Source organism: Lepus europaeus, chromosome 1, assembly GCF_033115175.1.
Source record: "Lepus europaeus isolate LE1 chromosome 1, mLepTim1.pri, whole genome shotgun sequence".
Classification (NCBI taxonomy): domain Eukaryota; kingdom Metazoa; phylum Chordata; class Mammalia; order Lagomorpha; family Leporidae; genus Lepus; species Lepus europaeus.
The window spans coordinates 175,827,189-175,845,677 of NC_084827.1; the positions used below are offsets into that span (position 1 = coordinate 175,827,189).

Sequence of the window (18,489 nt, forward strand, 5' to 3'; positions counted from 1 at the left end):
GGCAGCTTTACCACTGTGCCCACCATTTTTTATCTACAACTGATTACTACTTGGTTTTTTTGTTTTTTTTTTTTTTAAGATTTATTTATTATTTGAAAGAGTTACAGGTAAAGGTAGAGCCAGAGAGAGAGGTCTTCCATCCATTGGTTCACTCCCAAATTGACAGCAGTGGCGAGAGCTGAGCTAATCCGAAGCATGCCAGGAGCTTCTTCCAGGTCTCCCACGTGGGTGCAGGGACTCAAGGACTTGAGCCATCTTCAGGCCATAGCAGAGAGCTGAATCAGAAGTGGAGCAGCCAGGACTAGACCCGGTTCCCATATGGGATGCCGGTCCTGCAGGCAAGGGCTTTAACCCACTGCGCCACAGCCCCAGCCCCTACTTGGGTTCTTAATCCCAAGTCTTTATTATATCCTTTGCAATCATGCTAAATAAGATATTTTATTTTTCTTTTTCCTTTTTTAAAGGATAGCCTATATTTTTTTCTCTTCTTACCACCCATATAGCCTATAATTCTAATAGCCAGTTTTTTGTTTTTTTTTTTTAATTCACAACCTGGTTTCTAAAACACTCTTGGAAGACATTAATTAACACTAGTTGTGATTTTTTTACCCAGTATTTGCCACTGTTACTAAACATTTCTTCTTAAAACTTGATCTTTGGGGCCGGCATGTGCAGTGGATTAAGCTGCTGCTACATTTAACACCAGCATTCCATACCAGATGCCAATTCAAGTCCTATTTCTGACCCAGCTCCCTGCTAATGTGCTTCGGAAGGCAGTAGAAGATGGCCCAAGTACTTAGACCCCTCCCTGCCACCCATGTGGGGAACTCAAGGGGAGTTTCTGGCTTCTGGATTCTACCCAGTCCCACCCCAACCATGTGGCTATTTGGGGAGTAAACCAACAGAAGGGAGATCTCTTTGTTCCTTTCTCTCTCTCTGTGTAATTCTGCTTTTCAAATAAATAAATAAAACTTGATCCTCTCTTGGCTTTAGAGATACCCAAACTCATTCTTTGTCTCTTTTTATAGATTCATTTATTTATTTAAAAGGCAGAGTGAAAGAGATTGCTCTTCCATCCCCTGATTCACTCCCTAAATGGCCACACCAGCCAGGGCTAAGCCCTCCTTCTGGGTCTCCCACATGGGTGGCAGGGTCCCAAGCACCCAGACCATCACCTGCTGCCTTCCCCGGCACATCAGCACAAAGATGGTTTAGAAGGGGAGTAGCCAGGACTCAAACCAGCACTCCAGGATTGGATGCTGGCAGTGTCACAGGTGACAGCTCAACCTGTTGCACCATAGGGCAGCCCCTCTCTTTTAGCTCTTTGAGTGTTTTTAAGATAGTTAATTTAAGTCCAATTCCTGGGCTTTCTCAGGAATGATTTCTATTCATTTTTTTCCCCATGAATGGCCTGTACCTTCCTCTTTGCATGCCTTATAACTTTTGGTGGAAACTGAACAGTTTGAATATTTTGATGTGACAACTCAGAATACCAGATTCTTCCTTCTTCCTGCAGTTTGTTCTTGCTGCTTGTTTTGCATTGTTGTTTGTTCAGTAACTTTTTGAAAGTATTTTTATGAAGTCTGTCCTTTGTCAAATATGGCCACTGCAGTCTGTGTTTTGTTAGCAAAGTGATTAGCTGGTGTTTTGACAGTTTCCTTAAACACACTGTGCCAAGAAAAGAAACAAGAAGAAAAGAAAGAAAAGAAATAATACTTCCCCAGTCTCTGCAGATGGGTGCTGTGCTGGCACATTCCGTTAAACTGAGCCTGGTCATTTACCACTCTGCCTTAGCCTTCACCTCCTGCTTGTGCAGAGCCTGAGGTAAAAGTTTGGGGTTTCTCAGGTCTTTCCTGAGTGGGTGTCCAACCATGGCCATGTATATGTTATTCCTGATTGTGGTATACATAGCAGCTTTTAAAAGTCCTTATTACAGGGCTGGCATTGTGGCCCAGTGGGTTGAGCTGCCACCTATGAAGTCAGCATCCCATATGGGCACCAGTTGGAGTTCCTGCTGCTCCACTTCCAATCCAGTAGAGGATAGCCCAAGTCCTTAGGCCCCTGTTCCCACATGGGTGACCTGGATGGAGTTCCAGGCTCCTGTCTTCAGCCTGACCCAGCCCTGTCTATTGAGCCATTTGGAAAGTGCCTCTCCCTCTCTGTAACTCTGCCTTTCAAATAAATCTTTAAAAAAAAAAAAAAAAAAAAAAAAAAAAACACTGAGGGAAACAAAGGAAAGCCATCACACTGGAAGTTGAAACAGCCACAGTTTTGTCACTGTTGCTTCCTCTGGCATTAGCAGTGTATACCAGGAAGCTGCTGCCAGTCCATGGAGAGGGTGATTAATCATAGGTGGACCATTTAAATGCCACAGTACTCTCTTAGCATAATACAGAAGCTTTTTTTCTTTCTTGCTTTTTTTTTTTTTTTTTTTTTTTTGACAGGCAGAGTTAGACAATGAGAGAGACAGAGAGAGAGAGAGAAAGGTCTTCCTTCTGTTGGTTCACTCCCCAAATGGCTGCTACAGCTGGCGTGCAGCGCCGATCTGAAACCAGGAGCCAGGTGCTTCCTCCTGGTCTCCCATGTGGGTGCAGGGCCCAAGCACTTGGGCCATCCTCCACTGCCTTCCCGGGCCACAGCAGAGAGCTGGACTGGAAGAGGAGTAACCGGGACTAGAACTCAGGGTGCTGGCGCTGCAGGCAGAAGATTAGCCTAGTGAGCCGCGACGCTGGCAAGAAGCTTTTTCATTAAACTTTTCCTCACTTGTTCTTTTTGTTTTTAAGATTTACTTACTTATTTGTTTGAAATAGTAACAGAGAGAATAAGAGAGCTCATCCATATACTGATTCATTTGCCAAGTGGCCACAACAGCCAGGGCTGGGCCAGGCCAAAGCCAGGAGCCAGGAATTCCATCCAGGTCTCTGACATGGATGACAGGGACCAAGCATGTGGACCACCATCTGCTGCCTTTCCTAGGTGCATTAGCAGGGAGCTGGATCAGAAGCAGAGCAGCCAGTACATGAACCAGTGCTCCAGTATGAGATGCCAGCATCACAGGTGGCATCAGTATGCCATGACACTGACTCCTGATATAATTTTTTATTAGATTCCGGAGTTGTGTAAACATTGATCTAGGCAACTTTATTTGAGACAGTTACAGTGAGAAGTACAGAGAGAGAGGTCTTGCATCCACTTGTTCACTCCCCAGATGGCCGCAATGGCCGAGCTGTGCCGATCTGAAGCCAGGAGCCAGGAGCTTCCTCTGTGTCCCCAATGTGGTTGAAGGGGCCCAGGGACTGCTTTCCCAGGCCATAGCAGAGGGCTGGATCAGAAGAGGAGCAGCCAGGACTAGAACTGGCGCCAATATGGGATGCTGGCACTTCAGGCCAGGGCTGAGAAGAGAGAGAGAGATCTTCCATCTGCTGGTTCACTCCCCATATAGCCACTACAACAGGGCTGGGACAGGCTGAAGCCAGGAGCCAGGAGCTTCTTCCCGATCAGCTACATGGGTACAGAGGCCCAGGCACTAGGGCCATCTTATGCTGCTTTCCCAGGCACATTAGCAGGGAGCTGGATAAGAAGTGGAGCAGCCAGGACTTGAACCAGCACCAGCCTCTTTTTTTCTGTTATTAGAGAGCTCCCATTCATTGGTTCATTCCCAAATACCCTCAACAACCAGTATTGGGCTGGGGCCACAGCTGGGAGCTGGAAACTATCGGGTTCTCCCATGTAGATGGCAGGAGCACAATTACTGAAGCCATCGCCATTGCCCCCAGGTTCTGCATTAGCAGGAAGCTGGGTATCAATTCCAGGTACTGCCCGGTGGGCTGTAGGTGTCTTAACCGTGTCTGAACTGCTAGGCTAATGCTCGCCCCTAACTTGGTGATTAGCTTAAATTTGTGTGAGTTTGGGCATGTGATCTGGGATTTTTTTTTTTTTTTTCTTTAGGTTTTTTTTTTTTTTTGACAGGCAGAGTGGATAGTGAGAGAGAGAGAGAGACAGAGAGTAAGGTTTTCCTTTTGCCATTGGTTCACCCTTCAATGGCCGCTGCGGCCGGCGCATCTCACTGATCCGAAGCCAGGAGCCAGGTACTTCTGGTCTCCCATGCGGGTGCAGGGCCCAAGCACTTGGGCCATCCTCCACTGCCTTCCCGGGCCATAGCAGAGAGCTGGCCTGGAAGAGGGGCAACCAGGACTAGAACCCGGTGTGCTGGCGCCGCAAGGTGGAGGATTAGCCTGTTAAGCCACGGCGCCGGCCAATGTTCTGGAATTTTTAAGAGCTTTGCTTTTTGTTATGGTAAGCTAACAATTAAAAAAATATATTTTTATTTGAAAGAAGATCTTCCATCCATTGGTTCATTCCCCAGATGCCTGTAACAGCCATGCCTGGGCCAGGTTGAAGCCAGTATCCTGGAACTTCATCCAGGTCTCCCAGTGGCTGGGACCCAAAAGTACTTGAACTATCATCTGCTTCCTGCCAGAATGCGCATATTAGCTGGAAACTGAGGAGCCAGGATTCGAACCAGGCACTCTGACACAGGTTGCAGGCTTCCCACACAGCGACAATCACTCTGCCAAATGCCAAACTTTTTTATATGAAGCCTACGAATCTACTTTTTTCTGACCTCCTTGAGATTTCCCCCCTCATTTCAGCAACACTGGAAAGGAATTAATCTTCTTGGAAATGTACCAAAAGCTTGCTCAAAATGATGCTAAATTTTTAGTTTTCCAAAGTCCAAGAAACTGATATGGTAGTACTAAATTTGTAAATTTGTTTATGGCATGATCTATGTGGTTTTGGTTTTTTATACCTTTTTGTCATGTGCTAGTACTTTATTTGTAGTACATAGTCAGGAAATTCTAATAAAGTAAAAACTTATAAATAGCAATAATTTAGGATATGGAGCTGTGTAGAACAGATGTGTATTTGGGATGGGAAGTTATTTTCTTTCTCAGTTATTTTCTTGAAAATGAATTTTTTTATGTCTTGTATTATGATACACACAAAATTCAAGCAAGTATCTCCTCTCCTTTCCTTACCCATAATGAATTTTTTTCTTGATACTATTATGAACTTTATACACATCCAAAAACTAAAGGAAAACAAGAAAAGTTGCTGGAATTCTCACACAAGTAGCTAGCAGGTTTATAATTATCTGAGTAAATATACTTTTAAATTCAGCATATCAAAGTATATGTGAGAAAGCTAGGTCATAAGTAACACATTCTTTGCTTATAAAATTATTTCCCAAATGTTGATTTCCTTTCTGTTTACCTTCCCTGGCCCCGTAAAATCTATTTTTTCAGTGTCTTGACCATTTCTAGATTTTTATTTTTCTAAATATGTTCATGGAGACTTGTTAACAGGGAATGAACTGTTCTTGTTAATCAAGGATTAATCATTTAACTTTTATTATAAATGCTGATCTAAGATATCTAAACATATTAGAGAAATTACTTTATGATGTTTTCTAAGAGGCCAGTGTTTATATGGAAGGGTTAAAATTTAGGAAATTGGGGCCAGCGCTGTGACATGGTAAGTTAAGGCTCCACCTAGGTAATGACATCCCATGTGAACGCCAGTTTGTGTCCCGGCTGCTGCTCTTCTGATCCAGCTCTCTGCCAATGGCCTGGAAAGACAGTAGAGGATGGCCCAAGTGCCTGGGCCCCTGCATCCACATAGGAGATCGGAAGAAGCTCCTATCTCCTGGCTTTGGATCAGCTCATCTCTGACCCTTGTAGCCATTTGAGGAGTGAATCGGTGGATGGAAGGCCTTTCTCTCTGTTCTTTCCCTCTCTCTATCTGTAACTCTGCCTCTCAAATAAATAAATAAATCTTAAAAAAAACATTTAGGGAATGTCGGAGTTATCTAAAATAATGGGAAAAAAGCTTAATGAACTGATACTGAGGATTTAGTGTGTTTTCTTTTTAATCTGCAGATTCTCTGACCTTGTGTTTTTCTTCCATTTTCCCATCTTGCAGTTCATTTGGTGAAGAAGCCTGTTTAATTTCCCATACTGTGGATTTTGCTGATTGTATCTCTGTGTAGTTCAGTGTATTGTTTGAGCCTATTTCCTATAAATTGATAGTTGGATCCTAAAGCTAGATCACATTTAGGTTCAGATGTTGTTTTTGAGGAACAGGGCTGGCAGTACACCTAAAGTCTAATTGTACCTCTCTTCATGGTGTTAGCAGTCATTAATAATCATGTTGAGTCATTAATCTTTACATGTTGAGAAAATGGTGATATAATTTTATCTTTTTTATTGACTAATTTTTATATACATGCATCGTGTGTGTGTGTGCATGTATGTATAAAGATTAATGTGCACAGATTGGGCTTTCAGTGAATGTTTGCATTCCAGCCATTGCTTTGAAAGATTCCTTTGTCCTTTTAGAGCTGCCTGCTGGAACATTGAAGTAAACAGCTAAGAATATTATGGTCTTACTGTGCTCTTGAAGAGATTTAATGTCTAAGCTAATACACTGAACTATTTGTCATTCCTTATCTTAACTCTTGTTTTTCTGAAAAATATATCAGAAGGCGAAACTGTTATTAGGCTTAGAAACTGACATCTTTTTATGCTTGAGTTTATAGCTCTCACAATGTGTTTCAGTCTCTATTGTGATCACCTGGGTCAAGCTCTGCGTTAGGCTCCCTGTATTTATCTTTCCAGGCAAAATTTTTTCTGGGCTTCATGAAATTGTCAGTACGCTTTGGGAAACAAAACCTAAGTACAAGTCCTATCCCTTTCAGAAGATTTTTCTACTAAAGAAAAGAATGTGAATGTTGTGGTTACCTGAAGAATAGTAAAAGAATATGAATTTTGTGGTTACATGAAGAATAGTATATATGATATCTTTTATTTATTGTTTGTGTAATAATTTTTGAGCAATGTCAGTCATAAAATAAATGAAATTTTAAGATCGATTGAGGATAAGCTGTTTCCTGTGAAGGATAAGCACTTTCCTGGGAGTCAGTTTGCTGCAGAACATCTCACCCTTGCTGCAGTCAAGAGGCAAGTTAGTAAGTAGCCTCTGTAGTATTAACTCCCTAAAAATGTGATGAGAAAATCAGGAGGTCAGAATTCTACATATTATCATAATATTACCATATTGTTTTGTTTTTAATTTTTTATTTATGGTGTAGCAGTTAAGACACCTTTGTTAGACCTGCATCCCATACCGGAGCACCTGCGTTCTGTCCGGGCTTTGGCTTCTTTCTCCAACTTCCTGCTAACGTGTACCCTGCTAGGCAGTAGGTGATGTCTCAAGTATTTGGGTCCCTGCTTTTTGTGGGAGACCTAGATTGAGGTCTTGGCTCCTGAGTTTTCTTCAACCTGAGCATATGGGAGTGAACAAGTAAGTGGAAGATCTGTATGTGTGTTTGGGGATGCGGTGTGTATGTGTGGAGGGGGTTGTCTGGCTTTCAAATAAAATTTAAAAATTCTTTATTTGAGAAAAGAGAGATGTGTCATCTGATGGTTCACTCCCCAAAATGTCTGCTGGCCAGGGCCAAAGGTGGGAGCTGAGAACTCATTTCAGGTCTCCCGTGTAGGTGGCAGGGACCCAGTTACTTCAGCTACCACTGCCATCCCCCTGGTAGCAAGAAACTAAATCAGGAACTTGAGCCAGGAATCAAAACAAGTTACTCTGATGTGGTATCTGGGTGTCTCAATCTTTTTATAAAAAGGTTTAATTTATTTATTTAGAAGACGGGGGGGTGGGGATCCTCTGTCTACTGATCCACTACCCAAAACACTACAACTCCAGGGCTGGGCCAGGCTAAAACCAGGAGCCTGGAACTCCTCTGGCACCCAGCGTGGGGCTCGAACCCACGACCCTGAGATTAAGAGTCTCATGCTCTACCGACTGAGCTAGCCGGGCGAACCGAAAGTAAAAGGAGGAGCCGAGAAGCGACATACGCTTCAGGGCGGTGTGTGCTAACCTGGGGTCACTTAGACCGAGGACAAGGACAAGGAAAGGGGCGTAGGAGGGGGTTCTGTGCTCACCCTCACAGAACCGAACAGCACACAAAACACCGAGGGGCCTACTTGCCGAAATCAAGGGGGGACCTCGCCGAGTCCGACACGCTGTCTCTTTCTCAGTCACGTTGGCGTGCCAGATGTTGCCGTTGATTTCTCCACAATGTTGCAGTGGGTTCGTTTCTGAGAGGAGCAGCCGTGGTAGGGGCAAGAGGCGCAGAGTCAACACACAGACTCCGGGAGTCGGGTGAAAGCAGGCTTGAGGCGAGCAGCCCACAGACTCATTTATTACAGTTGGTACAACAGCTTATATAGCCAAGACCAGCCAATCCGATCAAGGGGCTGTCTATGCCCCAACCAATCACAGCCTGTTGCCAGGCAGTTTCCAAAGCCATCCAATCACAGCCTGTTGCCAGTCAGGCTCTCGTTGCCAGGCAGTTTCTGAAACCATCCAATCACAGCCTGCCGTCAGGCTCTGTTGTCATGTGGTTTCTTCTGTTGTCATGTGGTTTCCGAAGCCATCCAATCACGGCCTGTTGCCAGGCAGTTTCTGTTGTCAGCAGCCATCTTAGCATGACCTTTTCACCTCAATGGCCATCTTGGCATGAACTTTTCACCTCAGCAGCCATCTTGATATGACCTTTTCACCTCATTCCACCACATTGGGCTTCCTATTTGGATGGCAGGGTTCCAAGCACTCAGACCACCTTCTGCTGCTTTTAAAGGTGCATTAGCAGGGAGTTGGATTAGAAGCAGAGCAACCAGCACTCTGATTTGGAATGCTGGCATCACAAATGTCAACTTAACCCACTGTCCCACAACACAGGCTCCAGTATTTTCATTTTAACACCACTAGGGTAAATACCCATCCCGTCCCTGTCCCCACCCCCTGCATATTGTTTTGAATGAAACTTTGGACATGAGTCAAACTATATTTTTTAAAAATAAGATTCCAAACTACAGCATATTAGTAGCCAAATTCCTGGTTCAGTTGCAACTCAAATATCTGGTTATGTATTTAGACTTTTATTTATTTATTTATTTTATTTATTTATTTAGACTTTTATGTATTTAGCCTATTATTTTACTCTATCACCAGTTCTCCCCAGCATGCTCGAGGTAGAGTAGATGTTTCATGCATCCAGCAACAAAGACCTAGAGAGAGTGAATGAATGCCATCCTATTGATAAATGGCTGCATTAGAATTGGAATCCACCAGCTTCCTGCTAATGTGCACCTGGGAAGCAGCAGTGGCTGAGGACTTAGACACTTGGGCCCCTGCCAACCATATATGATATACTTAGGATTAGAGCAATGTTATTACATGTTGCTGCCTATACCTCATGATGACCCAGAAGTAAAGAGGTTGCTTGTTTTATCATTTCCTTTATATGATACTGTGTAAACTGGATTTTAAAAGCTCAAAGGCTATTATGTTTAAATATTAGACTCCCCAAATTATATGTATCTGCTCATTTCATGGGGTAAGGGAGTCCCTGGTGTTGGACCTCTCAGTTGTAGAGATGCCCACTTACTCGGGAGGACGCCCAAAGATCCAGACTCCAGACCAGTTGATGCAAAAAGCACGAGGTTTTTATTGAACGTTTGCGCAAACGGGCCCCCACCTCAGGCGGTGAGGAGCCCTGAGCGGCAGTTTCACACAGGTTATATAGGCAACGAATTAGCATATGGGAGAATGCTGATGGAGAGTGCTGGTATAAAATGCAGAGGTGGCACGGGATTGGCTGGTTCAGAGGGACAATTAGCATACCGGAGAATGCTGAGGGAGAGTGCTGAGGGAGAGTGCTGAGGTGTTACAGGATTGGCCGGTCGCAGTGACATCATAAGTGTGCGCCTAGAGACTCTCCGAAGGGGAGGGGCAGCTCTGCTCTGGGCGCGCCCAGAGGTTTCCCAGAGGGGAGGGGCAGTTCTGCTCTGGGCGTGCCTAGAGGTTCTCTGAAGGGGATTGACTTTTCCTTCCCAGAGAATGTCCTGCCCGCTAGACTCTGGGGAACATCTATCCTCTTAAGAAGCCCCTGATATTTGCCCAGGCCTAGTTTCTTGTCCCTCTCCCCCATAAGGGTCCTTCACTGGGGCAGAAAAAGATTTAGCACTACTGTATCAGATGATTGGCAAATAGTCACTAAGTCCTAAGGGAGCTTAAACCATGACCCAGATTTTCCAAATATTTGTCACAGTTTAAATTCACTACCCTGTACATAAGTGCTAAATAAATGTAATTAGACCCTGCCTACCTAATCTTGAGAGAGGTTTCTACAAATAATATTTACATTTCTTTAATACTTTATAGTTTTCAAAGCATTTCACATGCATTATCTCATTTTGTTACCAGAACAACTAGCTTAGTAGGGCAGGTAGAACCATAAGGCATGGCCGGCGCCCCAACTCACTAGGCTAATCCTCCGCCTGTGGCGCTGGCACACCGGGTTCTAGTCCCGGTTGGGGCGCCAGATTCTGTCCCGGTTGCCCCTCTGCCAGGCCAGCTCTCTGCTGTGGCCCGGGAGTGCAGTGGAGGATGGCCCAAGTGCTTGGGCCCTGCACCCACATGGGAGACCAGGATAAGCACCTGGCTCCTGCCTTCAGATCAGCGTGGTGCAGCAGCCATTGGAGGGTGAACCAACGGCAAAGGAAGACCTTTCTCTCTGTCTCTCTCTCTCTAACTGTCCACTCTGCCTGTCCAAAAAAAAAAAAAAAGAACCATAAGGCATACCTGTGCTATGATTTGAACCAGGCTCTTGAATGGATGGGATTTTAAGTCTAGAATTAGGAAGAAGACTAAGCAGATTATCGTGTCAACATAGGCAAGAAATGGGGAGGAATATGGGGGTACACTGACTAGAATGGCAACTACATTTGGCAGAGGGAAGATTGAAAAGCAGGTTGGGTACCATCATTAGAAACCCTTGGTACCTGCCATGTTCCCAAGCAGATACTGTACCAGTAGTTCTTATTTTTTTTCCCATTATTCCTTGACACAAAACTAATATGGTTTGTCTACTGACTTTTCCTGATTTTGCTATGCATATACCAGTGTTCATTCCTTTGCCCAAAACTTACGTCCTGCTATGAAGCATACCCATCCTTAAGTCCCAGGACAGCTCTCACTTTTGAGGCATTCCCTAACTGTCTGTGTGGTCTTCATGCTCCAAACTTCAGAGCATTTAAATAAAATTAAGACACTCAATTAGCTTCAGGAAGTAATACTCATGAGTATGTTAGTTCTCCCTAGTTATGATTATCTATTGAGTAGCTTATAAATTTAAGAGTAAGAGGTAATAGAAAAAGGCTGTTATCATTTCCCAAATGCTTAACCTATTAAATGACCTTGAATATAGTAAAAAATACTTACTAAATCTCTAAGTATAAATTTAGTTTGACTCTTTTTGTCTCTAAGTAATACAAAATAGTATCTATAGTAGCTAGTACTGTGCTGATAATTTATGGCATAAATTATTTATAAAGTAAGTTTATAAAAAAATATAGAAGCTCATCTCAGCCCTTGACTATTGAGACATTTGGAGTGTTGGTGGTTTTATTATTAGATGGCAAAATCCTTGTGTTTATCAGAGGATTTGGGTATCAAATTATGGGAAGAACTTTAGATTCTTAGTCTAATAGGAGTAAAAATAAAAGTTTAACATTGGGAAGATCAACTAGAAGTAAAGGGAGCCGGCGCTGTGGCGTAGTGGCTAAAGCCGCTGCCTGTAGTGCCAGCAGCAATAAATATAAAAAAAAACTGTAAGTAGAATAACTCCTCAGTAACCTCTTTAGTATAATATCACTTAAAACATCATTTTTATTTCGTAGGAACATTACTTATTGAAGAGACCTTGCCCTGTAATAATGAGCTTTGATTTAGACCTATGATAATTGGTTCATTTTTAAAAACCATAGAATTGTCAAGTTGAAACAGACATTATGGACTCACCAGTGCTATTCCTTCTTTCTTCAGATGAGGAAAGAGACCCCAAAGTAACTGGTTATTTAGACCTTGTCCAAATTGGCCCAGGTGTTTAGAGACAAAACAGGAACTAGAATATGAGTATTGAACTTCCTGATTTCCTTTTATATAACTGTTTTTTATCTCAGGATGCCTTAACTGAAAGCAAAAATATTATCACTATATTTTCAGTTATGTGCTCATCTGATTTTTTTTTTATTCCTGCAAAATAATCAAAAAGATCTATCTGTAATTATAGAGACGAAAACCTAGGTAACTTGCCTAATATCTTACAATTAACAAGTTAGAAAATTAAAACTAGAGCTCTTCTATTTCCCAGTTCCTTTTTTTTGTTTATGAAACCCCACTATTTTTCCATGTTGTTGCCACATTATTTTTCCACATTATTCATATAAGGATAGTCAAACTGAGAATATTTTGTTTTAAAGATTTATTTCCTTATTTGAAAGCCAGAGTTACAGAAAGAGGAGAAACAGATCTTCCATCTGCTGGTTCATTCCCTAGATGGCTGCAGCCACTAACACGGGACCAGGCTGAAGCCAAGAGCTCCATCTCAGTCTCCCACATTGGTGGCAGGGACCCAAGCACCTGGGCCACCTTTTGCTTTTCCCAGCCCATTAGCAGGGAGTTGGATCTGAAGTGGAGCAGCCAGGACACAAAGCAGCACCCACATGGGACACTGGCTTTGCAGGTGGTGGCTTACCTGCTGTGCTGCGTCACAGGCCCCAGCGATTTTCAGGAAAAATGCTGGACTCTGTTACAGGAAGAAAGCTTAATTTTCTTCTTCTTCTTCTTCTTTTTTTTTTGTAAGATGTATATATTTATTTGAAAGGCAGAGAGGCAGAGAGATCGTCCATCTGCTGACTCGTGCCCCAGAAGGCCACAAGGCTCAAGGCTAGGCCAGGCTGAACCCAGGAGCAGGAGTTCTGGGTCTCCTCTGTGGGTAGTAGGTCATCTGCTGCTGCCTTCCTAGGTGAGTTAGCAGAAAGCCGTATTGGAAGTGGAGCAGCTGGGACTTGAACTGGTACCCATACTGGATGCGGGCACTGGAGGTAGTGGCTTAACCTACTATGCACAGCACCAGCCCCACAGAACTTAATTTTAATAGATTCAGTTTTCATAAACTTGGCTCCTTTTCATTTGAAATTTGAATTTGCCACTTGAGTTTGAGGATGGAAGATAGTTCTCACTTTTATAGATTTTAATTGATTTGTGGTAATAACTGCTTTCATTCATAAGCGTATAGTCCTTTTTTTTTTTTTTTTTTAAGATGTATTTATTTATTTGAAAGTCAGAGTTACACACAGGGAGAAGGAGAGGCAGAGAGATAGAGAGCAGTCTTCCGTCCACTGGTTCATTCCCCAGCTGGCTGCAACAGCCGGAGCTACACTGATCAGGAGCTTCCTCTGGGTCTTCCCACATGGATGCAGGGGCCCAAAGACTTGGGCCATCCTCTACTTCTTTCCCAGGCCACAGCAGAGAGCTGGATTGGAAATGGAGCTGCCAGGACTCTAACCCACTCCCATTTGGGATGCTGGCATTACAAGTGGTGGCTCTACCAGCTACGCCATAGTACCAGCCCCGTATATAGTCCTTTTTTTAAAAAAAAAATTATTTTATGAAATTTGATATATACCCCAAAATGTACATAAAAACAGCATATAGTTTGATGCATTTTCATAGCTGACCACACTGGTGTAACCAGCTCCCAGTTCATTATCATACTATCACCAGCCTTCCCTTACTCTCAGCCAATATTGCTACAGGTCAAGTACTCCAGTAGTTAATTGCATCTTGTTTTTGTTTTTGCCACAAATATGAAGAGGATTTTTTAAAAATTACCTATTACTTCTTACCAATGTAATTGCTAAAGTCAAAAAATAATTATTTCCTCATTATCAAGTTTACTGATTTAATACTCAGCTAGAGTAATACAGGGGCTCTAAATATTTTATGCAGCTTTGGACCATCCAGGAGGCTCTACAAATGATCTTTGTCTTCTGAATGAACTGTAATGACCAGGAAATAAGAAACATGGATATAGAGCAGTGTGCCCTCCCTGGCATGACTGTCCCCCAGCCCTGCACTGGAAAAGGCACTAGGGAATGACTACAGTGAAAAGCTGTGGTCCTCTGAATATTGAAGATACATTTTCCCTTCAGTACTTAGAATTCTATGAGAGATTTTTAATTCTGCAATTTATGTGTTATTCTATTGCTTCCCATAATTTTACTAAAATGACAACTTGGGTAAAATTCTTCCATCTTGATTTAAAAAGATGTTACATAAAACATTGTCTTCATTTTCTCTGTTTCTTATCAGGACCCCTGAGCAGTGCCCGAGTGTTGTCTCTTTATTGTCAGAGAGTTACAACCCTCATGTACGCTATGGAGCAGCGATGGCCCTGGGGATCTGCTGTGCTGGTACAGGAAACAAGGTAAAGCCCAGCGCCAGTGCGGTCGGTTCTTCCTGGCGCCAGACTGTTTTCACTCGCAGAAAAGGTTTATGTAACAGCTGTAAAAATACAAGTGTAATGTGATCTGTGGAGCTGAACTTGCCTCACAGAGCTTCCCAGTCCTCCCTCATTTTCACTACCGGATTACCCAAAACTGCTTAAGAACAAATATTACATGGATGCTGTAATGTGCCTGAAACATTTTTGTTGAATTTCTAGTCAAATCATAAGTTAAATGTGACTTCTCTGGAGTGGGGGGGAAGAAAACAGTTTTTTTTTAATAAAAAACTACTCTGGTCATTTTCCATGTTCAGTTTGTATAATTAGTATCGTGCAAATCAAAGTTCTCATCCAAACCCACCAGAAATAACTGATTTATAACATTTCTGTTTTAAACAAATCACATACTGTTTGCCTGTTTTCTCATCTCTAATCTTAATAGATATCCTGGTTATGTTAAACACTCAAAAATTACAAAATACAGAGTTCGGTTAGGCAAGGTAATGATTGGAAAACATAATTTGTCATGAGATTCATAAAGAAATGCTCTATTGCTTAAGTAACAAGTTTTCTTGATTCCTAGTTGTGACGTGATCATCACACTCTGACTCTCGTAGCGCACACAAACACCCTCTGGCTGCCTTCAGAGCTGCACCTTTCCTTTAACAAAGCACACTTATGTGCATGCATGCGCGTGTGTGTGTGTATGTGAGAGAGAGAGACTCTTATTATGCTTTTACAGATAAATTAATCACTCTTTTGGTCATTTGTTGTACAATTTCTTAGATGAAAATGTATCTTCATTTTTATTATAGAGGTCATTGGGTATGGAAGGTGCAATTTATAGAAACTGACATTTATTTTTTTCCATGATGCACCTGTTCTGTAAACAAAGGAGAATGTGGTTGGATGTTTTACTAAGTATTTTTTCCCCTCGGGTCTTTAGTTGACATTTATGTCTGGCCTCCAAATTAAATGTGAACTAGATTTTTTTTTTCTCAATTCTAAGCATAATATGATATCTAGGTGCAAATGTTCTTTGAAACTCAACACCTGACAAGTTAATTTAATGAAACATTCTTATTACTCATACTAAACAAGTGTATTTTATTTCTAGATAATTTATGTGATCCTAGGTATCAATACCTGGCTGAGAGTTTGTGCTTTGATTATTTTCATTTTTTGAAAAACTGAAACATTTGTTATTCTAAAATATACCTTTGAAATTATATTATATCCATCCAAGGCTGGGTTACTGAATTCTAACTTAAAAGTTGGAAATTTGGTTATATTTCTATCATGACTGCTTCACAAAAAATATCAGCTATGTGTTTGAAGTCTACTCTGCCCAAGATCATTACATTTTCCCTTGGAATGGGGAGGAAGAATGCACATAACTGGTGTATGTATTACCTGTTAATAAGTCTTATGTTAAACTATATATATGTATGGCGCCATGGCTCACTTGGCTAATCCTCCGCCTGCGGCGCTGGCATCCCACTTGGGCACCGGGTTCTAGTCCCGGTTGCTCCTCTTCCAGTCCAGTTCTCTGCTGTGGCCCGGGAGGGCAGTGGAGGATGGACCAAGTGCTTGGGCCCCTGCACCCGCATGGGAGGCCAAGAGGAAGCGCCTGGCTCCTGGCTTCGGATCGGCGCGTGATGGCCGTTTGGGGGGTGAACCAATGGAAGGAAGACCTTTCTCTCTCTCTCTCTCTCTCTCTCTCTCTCTTTCTCTTTCTCTCTTTCTCTATCAGTAACTCTACCTGTCAAATAAATGAAAAATATTTGTGTGTGTGTGTGTTTTTGCTAGTCCATATGTAGAGGATTCTAAAACTATTTCCATAGAAGTATCCCATTTTTCCTTCCTTTCTTTAGTCTTGGCATGAAGGATGCTTGAGAAATGACAAAGTGAAGTAAGAAATAAGTTTGATGATCTTGTAAACCTGTTGATCCGTTCCTCCTAGATTTTTACCTATCTAAGTACCGTGTGAGGAACCGTACAAAGCGGGGCTTCTCAAAGGTCCTGCAGTGTGTTAATACAAGTGCAGTGTGTACATGAGACAGAGGTGCACTTGGTCAAATACAGTGGATGTATGGGATAAACACGGTTGGAGTGGTTTATGTTATTGTGAGATTTCTTTATTGTGATATGTACATTCCTAGAGCCTTTGATAAAATATATATTCACTTTGAGTCTGCAAGAGGAGATAATAGTATGCTGGAACTTCCAAACTTATTTAACTAGGAGTCTTTTTTTTTTGATACTCTGGAGAATTTGGTAGTGGAGAAATTCTGGTAAAAATAATAGAAAATCTCATCACAAAAGGTCTTGTGAATTGTAACCATTAAGTCAATTCTAGTCTATTTGATTTAATTTATTTTGCCATTCTAAATGAGGTCTTTTTTATTTGGAGAAGGATTTTTCTGTTTGTTTTTGTTTTTGTTGTTGAGATTTATTTTTTATTTATTTGAAAGAGTTACAGAGAGAGGTAGAGACAGAGAGAGAGGTCTTCCATCTGCTTGTTCACTCCCCCGAAACGGCTGGAGCTGAGTCGATCTGAAGCCAGGAGCCAGGAGCTTCTTCCAGGTCTCCCACATGGGTACAGGGGCCCAAACACTTGGGCCATCTTCTACTGCCTTCCCAGGCCACAGCAGAGAGCTGGATTGGAAGAAGAGCAGCCTGGACTAGAACTGGCGGCCATATGGGATGCCGGTGATGCAGGCCAGGGCTTTAACCTGCTGTACCACAGCGCCTGCCCCTCTGTTTGTTTTTATTTAATTTTTAAAGTCAGATCATCTGTTACCATATAAGATGTTATGTTATCCGAGTATTTGGTGGAGGTAGGACATGTAATATAGGTTTTGGAGTTAACTAGCCTGGGTTTACTATTTGTGTGACTTTAGGCAAGTAATGTAACCTTGCAAACTCTCAGTTTCTGTACTTATAAAGACTATTTTGTGTTTGTTGGTGGTGAGGTGTTTGTTTTTGTTTATTGTTTTTATAATTAAGAGAATTATATGGGATAACAAAAAATATCTAATACTATGCTTTAAAAATAATACATGCTTATCAAATAATGATCCCATAATCTTTTAATAATGTTCTCTCTGATACTTTGCTTATGACCTCTCTTTTTATTTTTTTAAAGATGTATTTATTTATTTGAAAAAGTTACACAGATAGAGAAGGGGAGAGACCGAGAGAGAGGTTTTCCATCCTCTGGTTCACTCCCCAACTGGCATCAATGGCCAGAGATGCGCCAATCTGAAACCAAGCGCCTCCCGTGGGTCCCCCACATGGGTGCAGGGGCCAATGGCCTTGGGCCATCCTCCACTGCCCTCCCAGGCCATAGCAGAGAGCTGGATCAGAAGTAGAGCAGGCAGGATTTGAACCAGCGCCACATGGGATGCCGGTACCACAGGCGGTGGCTTCACCTGCCATGCCACAGCACCAGCCCCTGCTTAGGACCTCTTTTATATCAACACAAAAACACTCAGGTTCTAAATTTTTTTTTCACTTCATATCAATTACATTGAAGCTTAAAGTATACTTTGTTCTGAACTATAGTGTTAAAGCAGTCTTAAACTAACATGGTACTACACTGTTGGATGATAATGCTGACTTAGTGTGACTGTAACTAATTTCAAAATCCAAACATGTCAATGTTATTTAAAGTTCTTTTTTCCCTAATGTTTTCAGGAAGCAATTAATTTGCTAGAACCAATGACAAATGACCCTGTGAACTACGTAAGGCAAGGGGCTCTCATAGCTTCAGCTCTTATCATGATCCAGCAGACTGAAATCACTTGTCCAAAGGTGAGCAAACAGATTTATGTTCACTTTGTTCATTTAATTGAGTATATGGCCATATCTAAAGTATTAGAACTCAGGGAGTAGTACATCAGCGTTTTCCAGTTGACCTTTGACAGTTTATTCAGTGGGATGACTTGTTCCTCTGATACAGGAACCAAACTCAGCAGTCCATGACTATTGATTCATCCTTATGAAATGAAAAATCTTACAGTTACTTTGTAATACATGGAATCTGTTTACAAATGAGTTTATCC

General features: G+C 42.1%; 1 protein-coding gene and 1 non-coding gene across 2 annotated transcripts in view; one reads left to right on the plus strand and one right to left on the minus strand.

Annotated features, from left to right (window-relative positions):
- Positions 1 to 18,489, plus strand: part of PSMD1 (proteasome 26S subunit, non-ATPase 1) — a 98,700-nt gene that overhangs the window by 57,207 nt on the left and 23,004 nt on the right. Inside the window, exons 17-18 of the mRNA XM_062193382.1 lie at positions 14,290 to 14,404; positions 18,122 to 18,238. Of these exons, the coding sequence (XP_062049366.1) occupies positions 14,290 to 14,404; positions 18,122 to 18,238 (232 nt within the window). The remainder of the gene's footprint in view (positions 1 to 14,289; positions 14,405 to 18,121; positions 18,239 to 18,489) is intronic.
- TRNAK-CUU (transfer RNA lysine (anticodon CUU)) lies at positions 7,815 to 7,887 on the minus strand. The gene has a single exon. It is a non-coding gene; the product is annotated as a tRNA-Lys (tRNA).